Source organism: Papaver somniferum, chromosome 1, assembly GCF_003573695.1.
Source record: "Papaver somniferum cultivar HN1 chromosome 1, ASM357369v1, whole genome shotgun sequence".
Classification (NCBI taxonomy): Eukaryota; Viridiplantae; Streptophyta; class Magnoliopsida; order Ranunculales; family Papaveraceae; genus Papaver; species Papaver somniferum.
The window spans coordinates 5253896-5272050 of NC_039358.1; the positions used below are offsets into that span (position 1 = coordinate 5253896).

The 18155-nt window shown below is 37.4% G+C and overlaps 2 protein-coding genes across 6 annotated transcripts; both read right to left on the reverse strand.

Annotated features, from left to right (window-relative positions):
• Nucleotides 1-1754: 1754 nt before the first annotated feature.
• Nucleotides 1755-2897, reverse strand: LOC113281697 (F-box/kelch-repeat protein At3g06240-like). The gene is made up of 2 exons (XM_026530853.1): nucleotides 2818-2897; nucleotides 1755-2628 (listed from the first exon to the last, which is right to left on the reverse strand). The coding sequence occupies exons 1-2, from the start codon at nucleotides 2895-2897 to the stop codon at nucleotides 1755-1757; spliced, it is 954 nt and encodes a 317-aa protein (XP_026386638.1).
• Nucleotides 2898-3308: 411 nt separating this feature from the next.
• On the reverse strand, nucleotides 3309-8121 carry LOC113278165 (F-box/kelch-repeat protein At3g06240-like). Of its 5 annotated transcripts, none has more exons than XR_003325353.1 (7): nucleotides 7874-8121; nucleotides 6778-7733; nucleotides 6077-6126; nucleotides 5476-5745; nucleotides 4387-4976; nucleotides 4122-4260; nucleotides 3309-3752 (listed from the first exon to the last, which is right to left on the reverse strand). XR_003325353.1 is itself a non-coding variant. In XM_026527092.1 (7 exons), the coding sequence occupies exon 1, from the start codon at nucleotides 7940-7942 to the stop codon at nucleotides 6950-6952; it is 993 nt and encodes a 330-aa protein (XP_026382877.1). In that variant the 5' UTR covers nucleotides 7943-8121; the 3' UTR covers nucleotides 3309-3752; nucleotides 4122-4260; nucleotides 4387-4838; nucleotides 4929-4976; nucleotides 5476-5745; nucleotides 6077-6126; nucleotides 6778-6949. The 5 variants fall into 5 exon arrangements, 4 of the variants coding, with proteins under 4 accessions (XP_026382877.1, XP_026382872.1, XP_026382864.1 ...); XM_026527092.1 differs by having other exon boundaries at nucleotides 4387-4838; nucleotides 4929-4976; nucleotides 6778-8121; XM_026527087.1 differs by having other exon boundaries at nucleotides 4387-4689; nucleotides 4781-4976; nucleotides 6778-8121.
• Nucleotides 8122-18155: the final 10034 nt, after the last annotated feature.

Sequence of the window (18155 nt, forward strand, 5' to 3'; positions counted from 1 at the left end):
ACCTCAAGATCCAGGCCAGATACATGTGCAGTGATTAATAAATGTGTAAAGAATAATGTGCCGCGCCAAATAATCCAACATCGGCATGAAACATAGAACAGTACCACAGGGCACCAATGTACGAAGGCTAACTACTAGCACTACATGAAAGCCTTAAATACTAGGCAGACTTATACTACACTTTGGATGCAAACTTTTGCTACACATACTGTCAAGTGTCGACGGTCAACTGGTACTTTTGTCTCAGAACAGCCTGTGAACTCATGGTTATCGAACAAAATAATTTAGCTCTAGGTATTACTTTAAACATGCCAGATTCAAGTTTAACTTTTTCACTAAAAACCATGTAAATCTCCTACAGATTGCATATCTGTGTATATTCACTGTCATACCAAATAACTAAAAAGAAAGCAGACCTGACTGAAGTTGATAAAGAAAAAGTGAAAAACATATATGAATCTATGATGCTTGGTTTCTACGTTCATGTGCATGCAAAAATTTCAAATATTAAAAAAGCAAAGTGCACAAAAATTACTCTGTTAGGCGTTTGATCTCCAGTCTTAGTTGCAGTTTATTTTTTTTGTATCAGAATTCATCACCTGTACAAAAAGATGCATCATATATAAAAGAATCTGGAAAGTTTGGATCCTGATCAGGTACTAAAATTGTCCTATAGGATGGGTTCATTATCTTTGCCACTATCCTATCTTCCTGATCTTAGTTCCCAGTTTTTTGTATAATGTGAGTGAGGTTCACAGGGTTCAGTATTACGAACAAAGACAACATTTGCATCTGTACTTCAATATGATCAATACAACCATAACTAAATGAGACTCCAACGAGGTTCTCCGGTGCAGGGCATAAAGCAAAACAAGCAACAGCTAGTACAGTGAAATTCACTTCAAAATTCTACCTGATTCATATTTCTAGATGCCCAGGAAAAAAAGTGCCACACTATAACTGAAGTAAATCAAAGATGCACCATATCTCTAGATGCCCAGGCAAAAAAGTGCCACACTGAGACACCTCGGCGATGCCCCTGGCAAACATAGCATAGAGACGATATTCTAAACATTTTATTATTAACGCCACAACCTATTGAGCTTACAAGTCCATTTTCAATTCTGAAGGAAATTGATAATGAATTTTAGAGTAGATGTCTAAACAGTAAATAATGAAGATATAAAAATTGTATTATTACAATTGCAAGTCTAGTTTTAACTAAAGTTGACGCCTAGCTCGAAATCAGCCGACCTTATGAAACTACTAGCTGCTGACAAAACAGTTTGAGCCATGATAAGAAAAGCTTTAATTTGACTGCTTCCTTTATGAGTCACGAGGTAAACACAGCCAACATATAATTGTTTAACGAGAGAGGACCTTACTCGAATTGATAAAAGAAAATATATGTGATGCTTGGTTTGTGTCTTCACTCGCATATGAAAGTTCCAAACATCAACAAATAATTGCTTAATGAGATAGGACCTTACTCGAGTTGCAAAGAAAAAATATGTGAAGTTTGGATTTGCAAATTCATTCCAATTTAAAATTTTGAAACACTAATACTTAAAGAAAGCAGACCTAACTATCATTCGTTCGCATAAGAAAATAACAAATACCAAAAAAGGAAAGTGCATAGAAATTACTTTGTTTTGGAATTTACCCAAAATGCCGTTATAACTTATACAACCGCCAGGCGCCTGATCTCGCAATGAACCATTTTCCCCTCTAATCTACGCCCTTACTTTCTTGGTTCATAAATCCAGATCCCCATCGTCCGTCAGTATCAGTATCTTATTAACATAAGTACCAGAGTTTAGAGGTACTAAGGTTTCAATATAAGTATCCACCTCAGAGACGCCCACGAAACCATGTATCTTCAGATCTCTAACTCTTTCAAGCTTGGGGTCATAAGAAATCAGATCAATGCTATCTTCTTCCTCCCTTAGTCCGCCTTCAATAAGAATCTCACCATTTTGTAGAGTTTGAATTGGCCTTCCATAGTACATGTCTGTCATACGTGCAGTAATCTTTATATGCTTACTCCACTTGTTATCCATCATCGTCCACACATCGACGTGATCATTTTGATGCGTACAAATGTCAGGATCCTCGGTGTGATTCTTTTGAAATAGACAAAGTTTCCCTTCCCAAACGCCCAAATCAAAAATGGAAGGGGCCTCGTCCTCATCTGAACTGTTGTAAGGTAATGGCACATCACGGAACATCTCATCAGAAACATCAAAACAAACAAGAACTCTAGATACGGTTACAGCCGCAATCCAATGAATAACACCATTAAGTAGAACCCCATTATTTGTACCACGAGGGAAGTGATCATAAGGAACAATACCAAGATTCTTCCATGAATTTGAAGCTAATGAGTAAACACCCGCATCCAAAACTTCTCCATTAGGATCAGTACAGCTAATTCTTACTACCTTATAATCATCATTCTTGCAATCAAAACCAAATCCATGTGCAACAGAGTCAAGGGGGTCTAAATATTCTGGAAGTCGTTTATATTCTCCGGTAGCTGGGTTCCAAATGCACGTATTTTCATCAGATGTCATTGGGTCCATGAGAACCAAACCATTAGAAGAACCTAGAAGTGCAGGCATACAATTACTGCACATGAATGGAAAATTAATCTCAAGAGCATGACTTATAAATGGAGATGATGTTGTTGATAGAATGCAATTGTAATCGGAGTTGGTAGCCAAGAAATTGAATCGGTTCATGAGAATTGCATGGTTGAGATGATTTTTGATAAAATTAGGGTTTCGAAATAGATGATACCAATTTCTGGAGACACACCTGAATCTTGAAATAGATTTGACAGGTAACCTTATGAGTATGTTCTCCTCTATGATATCCTCTGGCAAGGAGCTCGACATTCTGCTGCTGCTGCTGCTGCTGCTTCTTCTTCCTGAGTGAGACTGAGAGGGCTAAAATGCTAAATTCTAGGTCATTTATAAGATGTTTTTCAGATTGCCCAAAATAACCCTCCAATTTGAGTACATCCGGCTTGGTAGGTCGGTTTCAAGGACGCGACGACCCCCTCACCTCCAACTTGAGAGTTCTGGTAAAGGACTCGATGGTGCATTCGGTAATCCGAAACTGAAAAGTGGCAACAATTTTGGAAGACTGGGGCACAGTTGCCAATCTCAACATGGCACATTATGAGTTACTGGCTGGAATTCGGTAAAAGGTGATTAATTTTGCGATTTCAACCAGGAATACATGCAGCTGAAATAGCCAAGTCCTGCAACATAGAACCTTAAAAATGTAGTTCACTGGCTCGATTCACAATTAAATTTCAAAACAAGTACATTACAAACTCTGAAGTACAGCATCTAACATACCAGATTCACATTTACAACCTTTTCACCAAAAACCAAGTAAAATCTCTTAAAGGATTACATATCAAAATAATACAGAAAAGATGCAACTATTGAACCTGCACAAACCTTGGTTCTTCTTTTCTTGCCTGAAATCAGAATTGCCTCTATGAATGCAATTCTCTTTGTAATATCTCCATTGGAAAGACCTGGTCTTCATATACCGGTGAAACAGCATAGTAACAAAAGCTCCATGGAAAGACCTGGTCTCCACCTAGTGCATTTACCAGTGGTTTAACTCTGGAACAATTGTAGATATCTTGCACGATAGAAATTTAGGGAAATCACATCAGAAGCATACTGCGCTGTGGTAACCTTTGCTCCGATTCCAGTCCCACTCAGTTCATTTACCTAAAAATTATATATAATAGTGAAAATAGGATCACCTTGAATTTGTTTTCAAGCTCAAAGAGACAAAATTTGCATCAATTGTAAAAAGAACAAGGAAAACATGTACGAATGCATTTATGTTCAGATGAACACAAACTTTGAACACACGTGTTCCTTCCAATACAGGATACCAATACGTTACTAGGATACACCAACAAAAAAATGGTAATACGGCGATACAGAATACTCAATACTACATTTCAAATCAATGGAAGGTGCTGCTAACCATGGGTATGAAAATAGTGGGTTGAGGGATCATTTCCAACTTGAGTCGATTTTTCCTACAGTTGCGGAATCATAGTGGGCGAGAGAGAGAGAGAGAGTTCGTACCAAGTTCCCAACCATAGATGCCGCAGTTTTACAGGGTAGCGAATAAGAGCGGCAGCAAATTTGAAATCCAAAGGCCCTACAGCAGAATGATCTCGTGTAATTTCCATAGACTGCGTTCAACCCAAAAATAATTGACGCCCTGGATAGTAAAAGAACTTAGAACAGTTAATTCATTGACACAATGACAATTCAACCTTGCTAGATAAAAATGTAAGAACAAATTATATAAAAAAGACAGAAAGAAGAAAAAAGAATAAAAATCTACCCGGCCTTTTCAAAGAAATTGTTCAGCTCATCCCCTCTAGGCATGGGTAAGCAAGCACCCTTCAGTATATCCAAATAGTGTAGGATAAAAGGTGTTTTTAACAAATTGGTTACAGAGTGGTCGAGGGAATCCAACATCTTATAAGACCTTGTCTTGTAAAATACCTCCCAGTCCTTTAATGGTGAAAATAGAATGGCTAAATTCATGTGTTTCTGAGTTGAATAACTCAAATTCCTGGTTTTATCATCATCCAGCAGTTTCTGTTTTCTAATGCTGAATTTGTCTTGTGGTGGTGTTGTACTTCTGAAAATGTTCATACTTTTGTGTCATCTTCCCGGTGGATTTGTTGATATAAGTTGTCGTCCATGAGATATCAGGAGGCATCAGGATGTACCTTCAGGTGGTCCAAGACGGATGGTGTTCAAATTGTATTCAGTTTGGATTTCGGACCTCTATAAAAAATCTTCAAGTTAACTCCTGCTAATTTCAAGGCTATTATCATTCATAATGTAAATGTTCGGCATGGGCTTCTAATCTGGTACCTCAAGTCTTCAAAGTACTTGGCGGTGGAATGGTGGAAGATTTGGAAGCTGAAAGCACAAAGAAATAATCAGTAGAAGAAGTAAATAAACTTGAAACCTAGAACTAAATGCACGCACTCGAATCATAAACTTTCTGCAATAAAATCCTCCATGTGACTGGAGTGATGAGGAGCTGCGAGTGAAGACTAAAGTAAATTATGACTATGCGGAACTGTCAAATATATCAAGACTGTAAGGTTTGGCCGAGTACTCAGGTGCTATTGAGTGGGGCCATGCATGGGAGTGTTACGCCAATAACCAGCTCAGGTTCTGAGGCAAAACCAGTCCCTCACAAGAGGTTATACACTCCAGTTTCATCTGTAAGTTACCTAGTTATTCTAGTTAGTACACTACAACAGGCCTAAAGAAAGATACAGAGTAAGAGAGCCATGACTAGTGAATTACTAGAGGGGCAGTCGGAGCTATTCTTGTCTATGACAAACGAGAAAAGGTGTTAATGGAGAATGCTGGTAACATTTTCATAATGTTGACTGGAAACAAAACTGACCTTACACACCTCCCTGCAGTTGCAACAGATAATGCTGACAGGCTTTGCCAAGAAGGAACGACTGTCATCCATTGAACTTACAGCATATATCTGGAGTCCTTATGATATGGTTTGGTTCTTCATATAGCCTACGCTGTCTACCTCCCATACTGCTTCACTTCTTTATTATTTATCTCCGATTTTCTCAGCAACCCATGAAACTGCATCCTTCCCAGCCGAACTTTCTACTTCTAGCTAAGCAACAGCACTTTACACAATTCCACTGCTTCCCTGTATCAGAATTCATCAAAGATAAAAGAATCTGAAAAGTTTAGATCCTGAACTAATACTGTTAGGAACTATTGCCTATGGGATGAGTTCATTTATCTTTGCAACTATCCTATCTTCCTGATCTTAGTTTCCATTTTTTGTTTAATGTGACACAGGATTCGTTATCATGATAACACTTGCACCTATATTTCCATATGAACCATATAACTACATGAGACTCCAAGAATAGTAAAGATCTTGGAGACTCCTTCAGAAAGAATAGTTGAATAATAAAGATCTAGCCAATACGAGTTTGGAGCCCCCTTCCAGTGCATCTTTGGTCTATTTTTACCTTTACATGTGCCCTGATCCACGAGGAGAGTCTACCCAGCCTTGCAGGGCCTGAAAGATCAATAAAACATGGTTTTGAGATACGGGAGATTCACTTCATTATCGAAATTGGAATGGCTTTCTTTCTCGCCGGCAGATTACCCTCTTTCCAGGGCATAAAGCAAAACAACCAAAAGCATATTTTTTCTATGCAGTTCAGTTAAATTTACATCAATAGCCTAAGTATCTGATTCATATAACTAATCTAGTACCATATACTAAAACCAAAGTAAATCAAAGAGGCACCATCCTTTTAGATTCCCAGGCAAAAAAGTGCCACACTGAGACACCTCGACTATGCCCCAGGCGAACATAGCATGGAGACGATATTCTGAACATTTTATTATTAATGCCACGCTGTGTTGCGCGGATACTTCTCCGGGGTCGCCGTATCGTGTGTCCATAGATATGGACACAGCCACATACTCGGACACACCTAAATACTAGTAAACAATTGAAAACTACAAGTCACCTACCTTGGGGAAGATTATATCCAAAAACATGCATGCACTAGCACAAATACAGTTGTGTGGTTGTAAACAAGTGCAAAACAAATACAGTTGTGTGATTTTCTCGTTTACTTATCTATAAATAAAAAAGATGCTGGGTTTCTACATTCAGTCGCATAAGAAAATAACAAATAGCAAAGTGCTTGGAAATTACCCAAAATGCCGTTATAACTGCCATGCACCTGATTTCAATTTCATTTTTGGATAATCCACTGCTACATACAATGAACCATTTTCCGCTTAACCATCCCTTCCAACAATATCTTCCTCCCTTCTTGTCTGTACCCTTACTAACTTGGTTCATGAATCTAGATTCCCATCAGTCGTCAGTATCTATTTCTTTTCTTTCTTGTTATATACTTGTTTGTTCTTGTTTTGTTAACATAAGTACCGGAGTTTAGTGGTACTAAGGTTTCAATATAAGTATCCACATTAGAATCTTCTGGGAGACCATATATCTTCAGAGTTCCGACTCTTTCAAGCTTAGGGTCATACAAAATCATATCAATCCACTCTTCCGCCGGATCAATGCACTCTTCCACCCCTGGTCTGCCTTCAATAAGGATCTCACCATTTTGTAAAGTTTGGATTGGCCTTCCATAGGACATGTCTGTCATATGTGCAGTAATCTTTAAATGCTTACTCCACTTGTTATCCATCATCGTCCACACTTCGACGTGATCATTTTGATGCATACATACAGTAGGATTCTCCATGTGATTCTTTTGAAATAGACAAAGTTTCCCTTCCCAAACGCCCAAATCTAAAGTGGAAAGGGCCCGGACCCCATCTGAACTGCTGTAAGGTAACCGCACATCACGGAACATCTCATCAGAAATATCAAAACAAACAAGAACACTAGATACAATCCAATGAAGAACACCATTAAGTAGAAGCCCCTTATTTGTACCAAGAGGGAAATAATAAGAAGTGGAACCAAGTTCCTTCCATGAATTTGAAGCTAATGAGTAAACACTAGCTTCTGAAACTTCTTCATTAGGATCAGAACTAGCAATTTTTATCACCTTATAATCATCATTCTTGCAATCAAAACCAAACCCATGTGAGTCTGACTCTGAGTCGCCTGAATCTGGCACTCGTTTATATTCTCTGGTAGCAGGGTTCCAAATGCAAAGATTGTCATAAGGTGCTATTATTAATAAGAGAACCAAACCATTAGAAGAACCTAGAACTGAAAGCATACATTTTCTGGACTTCAATGGATAATCAATCTCAAGAGCATGACTTACAAATGGTGATGATGTTGTTGATAGAAGAACATTTTCGTTGTTGGCAACCAAGATGTTGAATCGGTTCATGAGAAGAGCATGGTTGAGATGATTTTTGATGAAATTAGGGTTTCGAAATAGATGATACCAATTTTTGAAGACACACCTGAATCTTGTAATTGACTTTACAGGTAAACTTGTGAGTATGTTCTCCTCTATGATTTACTCCGGCAAGACGCTTGACATTCTGCTGATTCTCCTCCTCCTTCCTGAGTGAGACTGACTGAGATAGACTAAATGAGATGGTCATTTATGAGTTAGCTATTTTATGGATTGCCCAAAATAACCCTACTATTTTGATAATCTACCAGAGCAGTGCATCCGGGCTTGGACCTCCAACCTGAGAGTTTGGTAAGAACGATTTTTTGGGGGCTAGCCCATTTTGGTGGGGGACTTCTCTGTGATAGGATTGTCCACCCTACATTCTAAGGGGTGTCCGAAATGATTAGAGAAGACTAATATGCCCCTTATCCTAATTAAGGTTATAACTAATTATAATAACCCACTAAACTAACTACTACCCACTAATCTAACTCATTAAATTAAAACCTAAAAAACAAAACTGATTAATCTTCTCCCTCCTCCTCCTCCTTCTTCTTCTTCTTCTTCTCTTTTCCTCTTCTTCGTTGACATCGATGTTAATCATCGATTCGAAAAAAATTCATTGTCGATTAATCCATCTTTATAATCAATGCGTACCAAGCAAACACCCAGATTTCCAGGATTGAGTCCGGGACTCGCAAATATAGCGAATCTCCCAAAAGAATTGCAAATTGATAAACAACTTGAAGCAAGGTTGAGAGGCAAAATCAATCATCCAACAACAACCAAGAAGTCTGATTTAAGTGAAATGCAAATCCGCGGGTAATTTCCTTCATACCCATTCCTTTTAATTTGTTTTTTTGCTGAAGAAATCGATTAGAAATCAACAAAACTCATTGAAAATGGTAGTTACAGTAGACATTTCGGCTAGGAGAATTTTGAAAATCCTAGTTTTTTTGTAACCGAACTTTCAATATAAAGAACACTTCGACAATTTCGCAATGGTTATGATTTTTTAGGTAACTGAACTGCGTAGTTCGGTAATCTCGCAAGAAATTTTTTTCGTAACCGAACTCCTTCTTTATATGGAAATTAGAGTTCGATGTAGTCGATAAAATTATATAGGTAACCGAACTTTGGTATTATATAGTTCGGTTACTTCACAATTTCTAGGGCGGAACCGAACTTCTATCTGTCAACACCAAATATGTAGTTCGGTTACTTCGCAACTTATACTAGTTAACGGATCTCCTAGTTCGGTTACTTCGAAACTTATATACCAGTTAATCGAACTTTTGTCTGTTAACATCTTGTGTTTGATGTAGTCCCATGTTTAATTTTATTTGATAAGAAAATATTTTATTTAGCTAATAATGTGGTTTTCATTCATTAGGAAAAAGGAAAAAGATCTAATCTCCGCCTAGATGAAGATTTGAGAACCCCCACCCCTCGTGGTAGAATACATTTGGATTTCCGTAATCGTGTACTAAAAATGCTAAACATGAAAGGGGATCATTACAAGAAATGAACCAAGAGAATGTTCGTAATGTAATCCAAGATGTCAATCAAGAGGTGATGGAGGATATAATTGATCATGTAATTGAAGAAGAGAATGATGATGAAGAAGATCAAGGAAATGAGGACCAGGGAAATGAAAAGTTCGAAGAACAAAGAGAACATGTTGAAGATGTGGAGGAAGAAGACCAAGGACAGGGAAAAGAAGGAGAAGGACAAGAGGAAGAGGACGAAGAGGATGAAGAGGAAGAATAGCAAGAAGAGAAATAAATTGTTCATGTTAAAGAGAAAACGAAGCCGAAGCCGCCTAGTACTAGATACTCACACATTCCACCTGCTAAGTTGTGTTTGTCACCAGTGAACCCAACTTATGGTACTCCAGTTGATGGAGGGGAAACATTGTTTGGATACAAACACTCATGGGCTGCGAAGATAAATGCGACAAAGGTATTCTTAACTAACAAAACATATTTTTTTTGACATGTTTCGTCAAGTATTAATAGTGTGATTGTCTTTTCGTAGAATCATAATGAAGCAATTCGTCTTATTCGTCATCAAAAGGCGGCCGCTTGGGATCTTTCCAAGGAGTGTCCCGAGTTTCAGGCGAAGGTCAAAGAATGTGTGTTGTGGAGAGATATTTAGCTCCAACATGTGGATTTTTACACTGTTGGCGTATCCGCATTTCTCGAGAGAACTTAATTATCCCGATACATATACAATGCATCTTCCATTTGACGAAATGGTAATTACTCCCGATGATTGCATGAGAATCACCGGCCTACGGTTGGAAGGTAAATGTCTTCGATAAGGCTACAACCCCTCGATGCGTTATGAAGCTCTTGAAGCATTGGACCTTAACTGTCTAGGATGGAATGCAAAAAAGGCCCAATGTGAGTTTAGACGTGTTGTGAAGTCTCCTAAATGTGGCGATGAGTATAATCCCAAAGAGGCGGATGGATCCTTGAAGAATATGGTAAAGTTGGTAAAGTTGAAGAAAGCATTTGAAGGTACAACTCAGAAGGTGAAGAAGGGAAGGCTAGTGATGGACGAGGAGACGCTTAAGCACCATGTCACCGCTTTTTGGTTATATCATCTAGGAACTGTCATTTTCCCCGACACTTCTGGAAATAAGGTGATTGCACATTATTTACAGATTTTGGAGAATCTCGATGAGATAAAAAACTACTCTTGGGATACTGGGGTGCTTTCATTTGTTTTAGAACAAATGAACAAAGGGCCGAGGATTAAGACAACTAAAATTGGAGGTTACGTAACTCTTATTCAGGTGACCTTATACTTTGTTAATTAGCAAATTATTCGCTACAATTTTCATATATGTGGTTAATATTTTTGTTTTTTCGCATAGGTTTGGATCTATGATCACTTCCCTAAATTGGGATTGGCTAGTGAAAGGCCAAATTATCTTTATAACGAACCTACAGTAGGAAAATGGGTGTTTTTAGACGCACAAAAGAAGGAAAAAGAAGAGCATTTGGCTTCGTTGAGGGGGGAAATTGGATGATCTAACGGTGAACGATGTAGTATTTCACCCATACGCAGTACCGGATGATGTCCCTGTAGATGATGATGATTTGAATGGTTACTCTACCGTCTCAGCTTACTATAGACCAATTTGGCATCCTCAGGGCTACGCAATATATAATCCAAGGAGAATACTAAGACAACTTTGTTGTGTCCAAATGGATCCCGACGTGGAGAATGAAAATTTCTCTTTGATGGTTGAAGGAACAAAGAACATCGAGAATTACTTTACTCCAAAACATGATCCAACTCCTACGATAAGACATTGGAATGAACAAAACAAGTACAACTTACCTTTAGGTGATTGTGTATCTTGTGGTGCCGATGTAAATGCATGTGAGGAAGATTATATGGAGTTTTATTAACAAATTAGTCATCCTATTATGATAAATAGACAACAACAAGCTATTGCTGATAAGGCGAAGGCAAAGGAGACAGAGGCTAAGAAAGCTCAAAAGGAGATGCCAATTTGTGGATAAGAAGCCATTAAGTTATGGGATAATATGGTAAGTACATGTCTTCTATTTATCTTTAAAGTTGTTATAGAGTGTTGAAAATATATTTACTTGTGGATATATTTTGGAAATAGGTGAAGAAGGGTAAGAAATTGTTGAAGAAATGGATGACTAAAATCCGTAGTGGAGACTCGATGTCGCCTACGGAACAAATCGAGTAACAAAGCCAGTGGGAGCAGCTTATATCTCAAATAATGGTGGAGGAAAGTCGGTCTAAGCAAATGAAGAGGGGTCGAAAACAAGGAGAAGGTTCAAGTCGTGACGATGTTGCCACGGTGGAAGAAACTGGTAGAGGAGATGAAACCCCAACTAATGAGGAAGTTCCACCTAAGAAAAAGAATCGTGGTGAAAAAGAAAATAAAAAGGTTGGTCGAGTGGTCGTCAGTGATTTCGTATGGTTGTAATTTCAAAAAACATTTTAGTTATGGATCTCATATGGTTTAATTTCATATGTTTGCGTGTTTTAAACAATTAGTTGAGAAATTTCGTAGTTTGGTATGTATAACACTTTTGTAATTGTTTTAATTGGGTTTGTATTTTTATTTTATGTTTGTTTTACAAGTAGAGTGAACCAACTCTTCAATGTTCTGACTACAGAGTGAAGTTCAGCTAGCCTGAAATTTAATGCAGAATACCGAAGATCTAATTCGCAACCTCAGAAAGTATACCAGGTAATCGAAATGAGAGTTCAGTTTCATCATGATTTTTCCTGATAATCGAACTGTGTAGTTCGGTTTGCTCGCAACTTTTAATACATTGCCGAACTATTCTCTGTTCACTCAAATTTTGATTTGTCCACAAGTTGGAAAAATCATTCTCTTGATGCAGAAATCACAGAACTGCACTCTTAGGTTTGTTTTGGAGTTGTTAGTGTATCATATATACGTCCAGTTAGTGTTTGAACCTTGAAAAAAAAGTTCGGTTTCATCACTATTTTACCTGGTAACCGAATTGTGGAGTTCGGTTTGCTTGCAACTTTTAATACACTATCCACTCAAATTTTGATTTGTCCACAAGTTGGAAAAATCATTCTCTTGATGCAGAAATCACAGAACTGCACTCTTAATTAGGTTTGTTTCTGAGTTGTTAGTGTATCATATATATGTTCAGTTGGTGTTTGAACCTTGAAAAAGTTCGGTTTCATCACTATTTTACCTGGTAACCGAACTGTGGAGTTCGGTTTTCTCGCAACTTTTAATAAATTGCCGAACTATTCTGTCCACTCAAATTTTGAGTTGTCCACAAGTTGGAAAAATCATTCTCTTGATGCAGAAATCACAGAACTGCACTCTTAGGTTTGTTTTGGAGTTATTAGTGTATCATATATATGTTCAGTTGGTGTTTGAACCTTGAAAAAAAAGTTCGGTTTCATCACTATTTTACCTGGTAACCGAACTATGGAGTTCGGTTTGCTCGCAATTTTTAATACATTGCTGAACTATTCTCTGTCCACTCAAATCTTGAGTTGTCCACAAGTTGGAAAAATCATTCTCTTGATGCAGAAATCACAGAACTGCACTTTTAGGTTTGTTTTGGAGTTGTTAGTGTATCATATATATGTTCAGTTGGTGTTTGAACCTTGAAAAAAAAGTTCGATTCCATCATTATTTTACCTGGTAACCGAACTATGGAGTTCGTTTTGCTCGAAAAGTTTTTGTGGCAACCGAACTCTTAATTTTGAAATTTTATAAAGTCGTTTTCTGACAGAAAAATCAAGTAACGGCTATTTTTTTTTTGAAAATATAGCCGTTATACACCTCAATGGTATATATATGTATCTCATAGTTAACATTTTGTTTCAAAATTTCATAAAAATGGCAGTTTCTAGTCATAAATTTATTCTAGAAGAAGATCTTTCTCTTTGTAGAAACTATGTACTATATTATCCAAAGAGGGGTGAAGAACGAAGAATGAACGGTATTATGAGTCAAAGTTATTGGGGGGGAAATTCATGAGAAATTCTGCTCCGACATAGGTAACCGTCATAACCTTGACCATTTTGCTTTGTTCATTCGATTTAGAAAGATTAGAGATAGAGTTGTGGATTTTTTGGCTTTATTTCGGATTGTAAGGAGGTATCGGTTTAGGGGTGAAACATTCGACGAAATCGTTTTAACATCAAAAATGAATGACGACGATGTAAAAGAAAGGATTTCAAATATGAAGGTCATTTCTGCATCCTTAAATACTTTTTCATAGCGTGTTTGGGATATTAAGTGTTCTGTAATTTTATTTCGGCAATGTCCTGTAATAGTTCGGCAATGTCCTATAGTAGTTCGGCAATGTCCTGTAATAGTTCGGCAATGTCCTATAGTAGTTCGGCAATGTCTTGTAATATTTCCTAACCGAACTTCTATTTGTGAATTCAAATTTAGAATTTGAAAAATATCCAAGAATTTCACTTTATTAAATCCAAAGAACATACATCTAATATAGAGTAGAATTTAAAGAAAAGAAATGCCAAAGTTTACTAAGTTCATATTTCCTTAGAAACACTTATTCATATAATTTAAATGGAAAGATGCTTTCTTCCAAGATGCGATAGGGATCGGAATGCAAAAACCCTTTGCCATACTTGGTTTCATATCCGTCAAGAGCCCACACCACTGCAACAAATGATTCAACTATAAGTTAGCACCATCCAAAAAAAATTTGACAAAATAATTATTGCTAATATGGATCATATGCGTACTCTTACGGTACCCACTGCACGGGGGTAGCGATCAACTATGGATTTAATCTCATCCATCACAACTTCACATTCCTTAAATACCTCCTCGAATCTAGTATTCACGTTTTGTTGAGTCCTCCGATGGATATTTCCGTCCAACGCCTCAAATATCCTATATATACGATTCCACCAAGCATCAGATGTTTGATCCATGTTAAGGTACATATATTGGCTATTGTCGTGGTCAAGAAAGTTAAGGCACGCTCTATTTTAATCGTGCTTCGTAACCGTAATCCATGATCTAACAATAGCGACATCTTCATCATTATTGAAGAGAGGATCCATTTTTGGTGTGTGAAGAGATGGATGAAAGAGAATAAAAAAGATGATAGAATAAGTTGAAAGGGACAGGTGAGTGAGATAGAGATTTTGAAAGGGATATGTTTCCTTTTATAGAAATAGTTGAGTGAGATGATAAAGACCCAAGGGTTTTCTTTTTTTTCCAAAAAAAAGGTCGTTGAGTTATTAATAACGGGGTAGAAATTAAAATTAGATGTTGGGTGAATGTAAAAATCAGCGGTTAAAGTGTTAGGGTTTTGAGGTAAAGAGTTCGGCGACCTTGAGATTTTTACGATCTAACCAAACTGTTTGTTCGGTTACCTGGTGATTTTTACCAAGTTGTCGACCATAGTATTCGGCTACCTGGTGATGGTTTTCAGGTTACCGAACTATATTGATAAAACAGTTGTTAGCCAAAAAATAAAGTTCGACAAAGTCCTATAATCTGATGCTAACCGAACTATTATCTGTCAACACAATAAAATACTAAAATTAACCCAATAATTAATACCACACTTCAAAAATATAGTATATGATTCATAAGCATACTTAGTAATTACAAGTATCATTTAATCATCCTCAAGTGCAATTTGACCTTCATGTACAATTTCATCTGACTTCTTCAAAGCTTTCCACATCATATCGGGGTTAAATGAAGGCCAATAAGAGGTTCCGGAGATCGGAGGAAATGGACAATCGGGTTCTAACCGGAGGCTTATAAAGTGGTTGTTGTCAATCAATGCAATCACACATGTCCTTCTAATAGACGCATTTATGTGTCTATTTTGATCTCAATTGTATATATCGTTAGTGCTCGATTGGGTACTTATTTGGTTATTTTATGTCTTTCTAGGTGTTTTTGGAGAAATAAGCTTTTACGTAGAATTAGGCTCGAAAAGTGGTATTTGCGCTCGTGGGAAAAAATTACTAAAGGAACCCCTCGTTTGAATAAGGGGCACCTAAATTACTAAGGGGTACTCAGTTGATAAGGGCCACCCTCTTTACTATTCACCACCGGCTACTATTGGCACATCGGAACAGGATAAGGGGAGGTCATCCCCTACCTTTTGAGTCTTGAAATTGGAGGGAAAATTTGAGCTTAAACTGGCAGATTAGGGTTGGATTTCGGAGGGATTTCTGAAGAGATTTAATCAACGGAAATAGTTTGGATGGACAATAATGGGATAAACAGAGCTAATATAAGAGATTTGATGGTGTAAATTGGGCTGGATAGTTGGTCTCGACAACACTGTGGAATGTGTTTTCTCGGGTTTGAGCTTCTGGGAAAGATTTGGGCTGAATTAACTCGGATTTTCTCACAGATATGGTTCAGTTTGGGCTTGATCTATGGAAACAGGATGGGTAGGTGTGTTAGAATCGAAAACAAAGGGAGATTTCCGCGACTTGGAGAAAACAGGGAAGAAAGTTTCTACGGGATTTATGTTTGACATATTTGTGGAAGTTACGTGAAAATAATAGGAAAGATTACTCTATGTTGATTTAGTGTTATCCTTAAGAGATTCTGGGACGTCGGATTTGATAAAATGACGCGTAGAAGAAGAAAACAGGGAGCTATTTCCGTGACTTTGAGGAAAAGAAAGGACGAGATTTCCTGGAGAACTAATCGGCCTGTTTGGTATAAAAGGTGTTGGTTACAGTATCGTAAGGGGGTAGATAGTTTGGGGGTAGGTTTAGAGGCAGAGAATCACGCTGCAGGTGGAGTTGCAGCAACAACAGAGAATATGAAGAAGAAGAGTTGCAGACGGCATATAGAAAGTGTTGTTCTCAAGAACCCTAAGCTGAAGAACATTAAGTTGTGCAGAACAGTCGTATTCTAGGGTCTTAAATTTCTGATCCTGTAATAGTTGATTAGTAACGTATATCTTCAGTAGTGCAACACCAGCTGTAACTGTGACTTCTGTAACATCTATACACCGTTGCAGATCTGCTGTTTTATACATTCTCTTCAATAAAAACACCTTTTGAGCCATGATTTATTATTTTGAACCAGTTTTTGATATGAGGAACTAAACCCAACACTGAGACGACGGAGGAAGCCCTTTTTCATCATTGTGGTAATTCTTTATACGACTTTTTTTCACTAAAATTGAATTGATTTATGATTTCTCTTGAATGGTTGTGATTTCAATTGATGGGCCATGCTTAGCTTAAGTGTTTTGATTACTTGCGGAATCTACTTTGGCAAAGAATAAGAGTCAATAATCTTTATCATATGAGCTATAATTGTGTAGAATTGATTTTTGAACCACATGAGTATGAAAATTGGTGAAATCTCGAGTCTCAGTACCTCTCGTTATTGTGACAAATTTTTTTGTGTATATATTTTCTCTATTTTTAAATCTGAAATCAGTCTCAACAAGTCCGAGAAAGGAAAACTTTACTTACCACTACAAAATTACATCAATTTTTGGCGCCGCTGCCGGGGACTTGTTTTTAGGGTTTTAGATTTATTTATTTTTTATTTATTTTTGTTCCTTTTTTATGTTTTTGGGTATTTATCTTGTGTCTACAGGTTCTGGATCATAAAGAAAATTGAGCCAAAGAGTTTGGTGATTTCATAAAGACTTGGAGCTAAAGATTAAAGCAAAAAGAACAGAAAAGAAGACAATTTTATTTTAGACGGTTTTAGTTTAGGGTTTGTTTATTTTCTTTTAAAAAAAAAACTGTATTAGGGTTTATTATTTTTGTAATTTTTCTTTACTTTTTGGACTTTGGGACATTATTTTTTTTTATTACCCTACGGAAGGGTACTTTAAATATAAATTATTTGCAGAGAAGGAGGACAATTACGATATTGTCTCTGCACCTTGGGTTCGTACACTAGACATCGGAGTCAGTGGCCCGAGTCGACTACAACCGATTCATCCCCCGTCTGGAACGGGAGGTAAGATTCTAAACACTCGCGAATCCCCTGTCAGCGAGTTACTGGACTCCTTCGTATGCATATATGTTGAGGACTGAATACGTACATTTATTTTTCTAGTAAAGGGCAAGGCCTGGCCATACAAGATAAGGGTTCGTATTTCATCACCGTTCTCTTCTTGCCCGCTTTAGGAACACGTAACCTACACGAACCTAAGCCTAAAATTTTGACTAGAACGAGACCGATAGGGTAACGAGCTTAACAGGAAAGTCATTCGAAAAATATTGGTTACTCTTTTAAGAATACTTCGAAATTCTTGACGGTTTCTGTAAGTTGAATGCGTGACTGCGCCTCCTTGTAATACTGGTGAGGCTTAGGTATCAAAGATCCACCGAGCTTCCCTCGCCTCTATTCAACTTACGTTAACTCGGATTGATTCCAGAGGGGTTTGCATAAATTATAACGGATTCCCGTTCGAAGGATTAGAAGCTGGTCTAGAAACAATCTAAGTGGAGCCATCATGCTTTTTGTTTGCTAAAAATCAATAGGTTTGATTTGGTTGAGTCGTCCTTGATCTGTGTTTGCTTACCCTTCCAATCTAGAAAATTCTATTGTATTCATGAACGTAAAAGAGACGCACTAGGTAGATTTGTTAAAGAGAAACCTAGTAGTTCGAAGCGTCTCGATTACCTTAATCTAGAGAGTCCGACTTTTGAAGAGTCTGTTTTTGAACGT

Bases quoted from the DNA above. Each gene is read 5' to 3' on its own strand.
- LOC113281697 (XM_026530853.1), bottom strand. From the start codon at position 2,897: ATGTCGAGCTCCTTGCCAGAGGATATCATAGAGGAGAACATACTCATA. The intron at 2,629-2,817 runs GTGTGTCTCCAG...ATTCATGTGCAG, and splicing joins AAATCTATTTCAAGATTCAG to TAATTGTATGCCTGCACTTC.
- LOC113278165 (XM_026527079.1), bottom strand. From the start codon at position 7,942: ATGAACCGATTCAACATCTTGGTTGCCAACAACGAAAATGTTCTTCTA.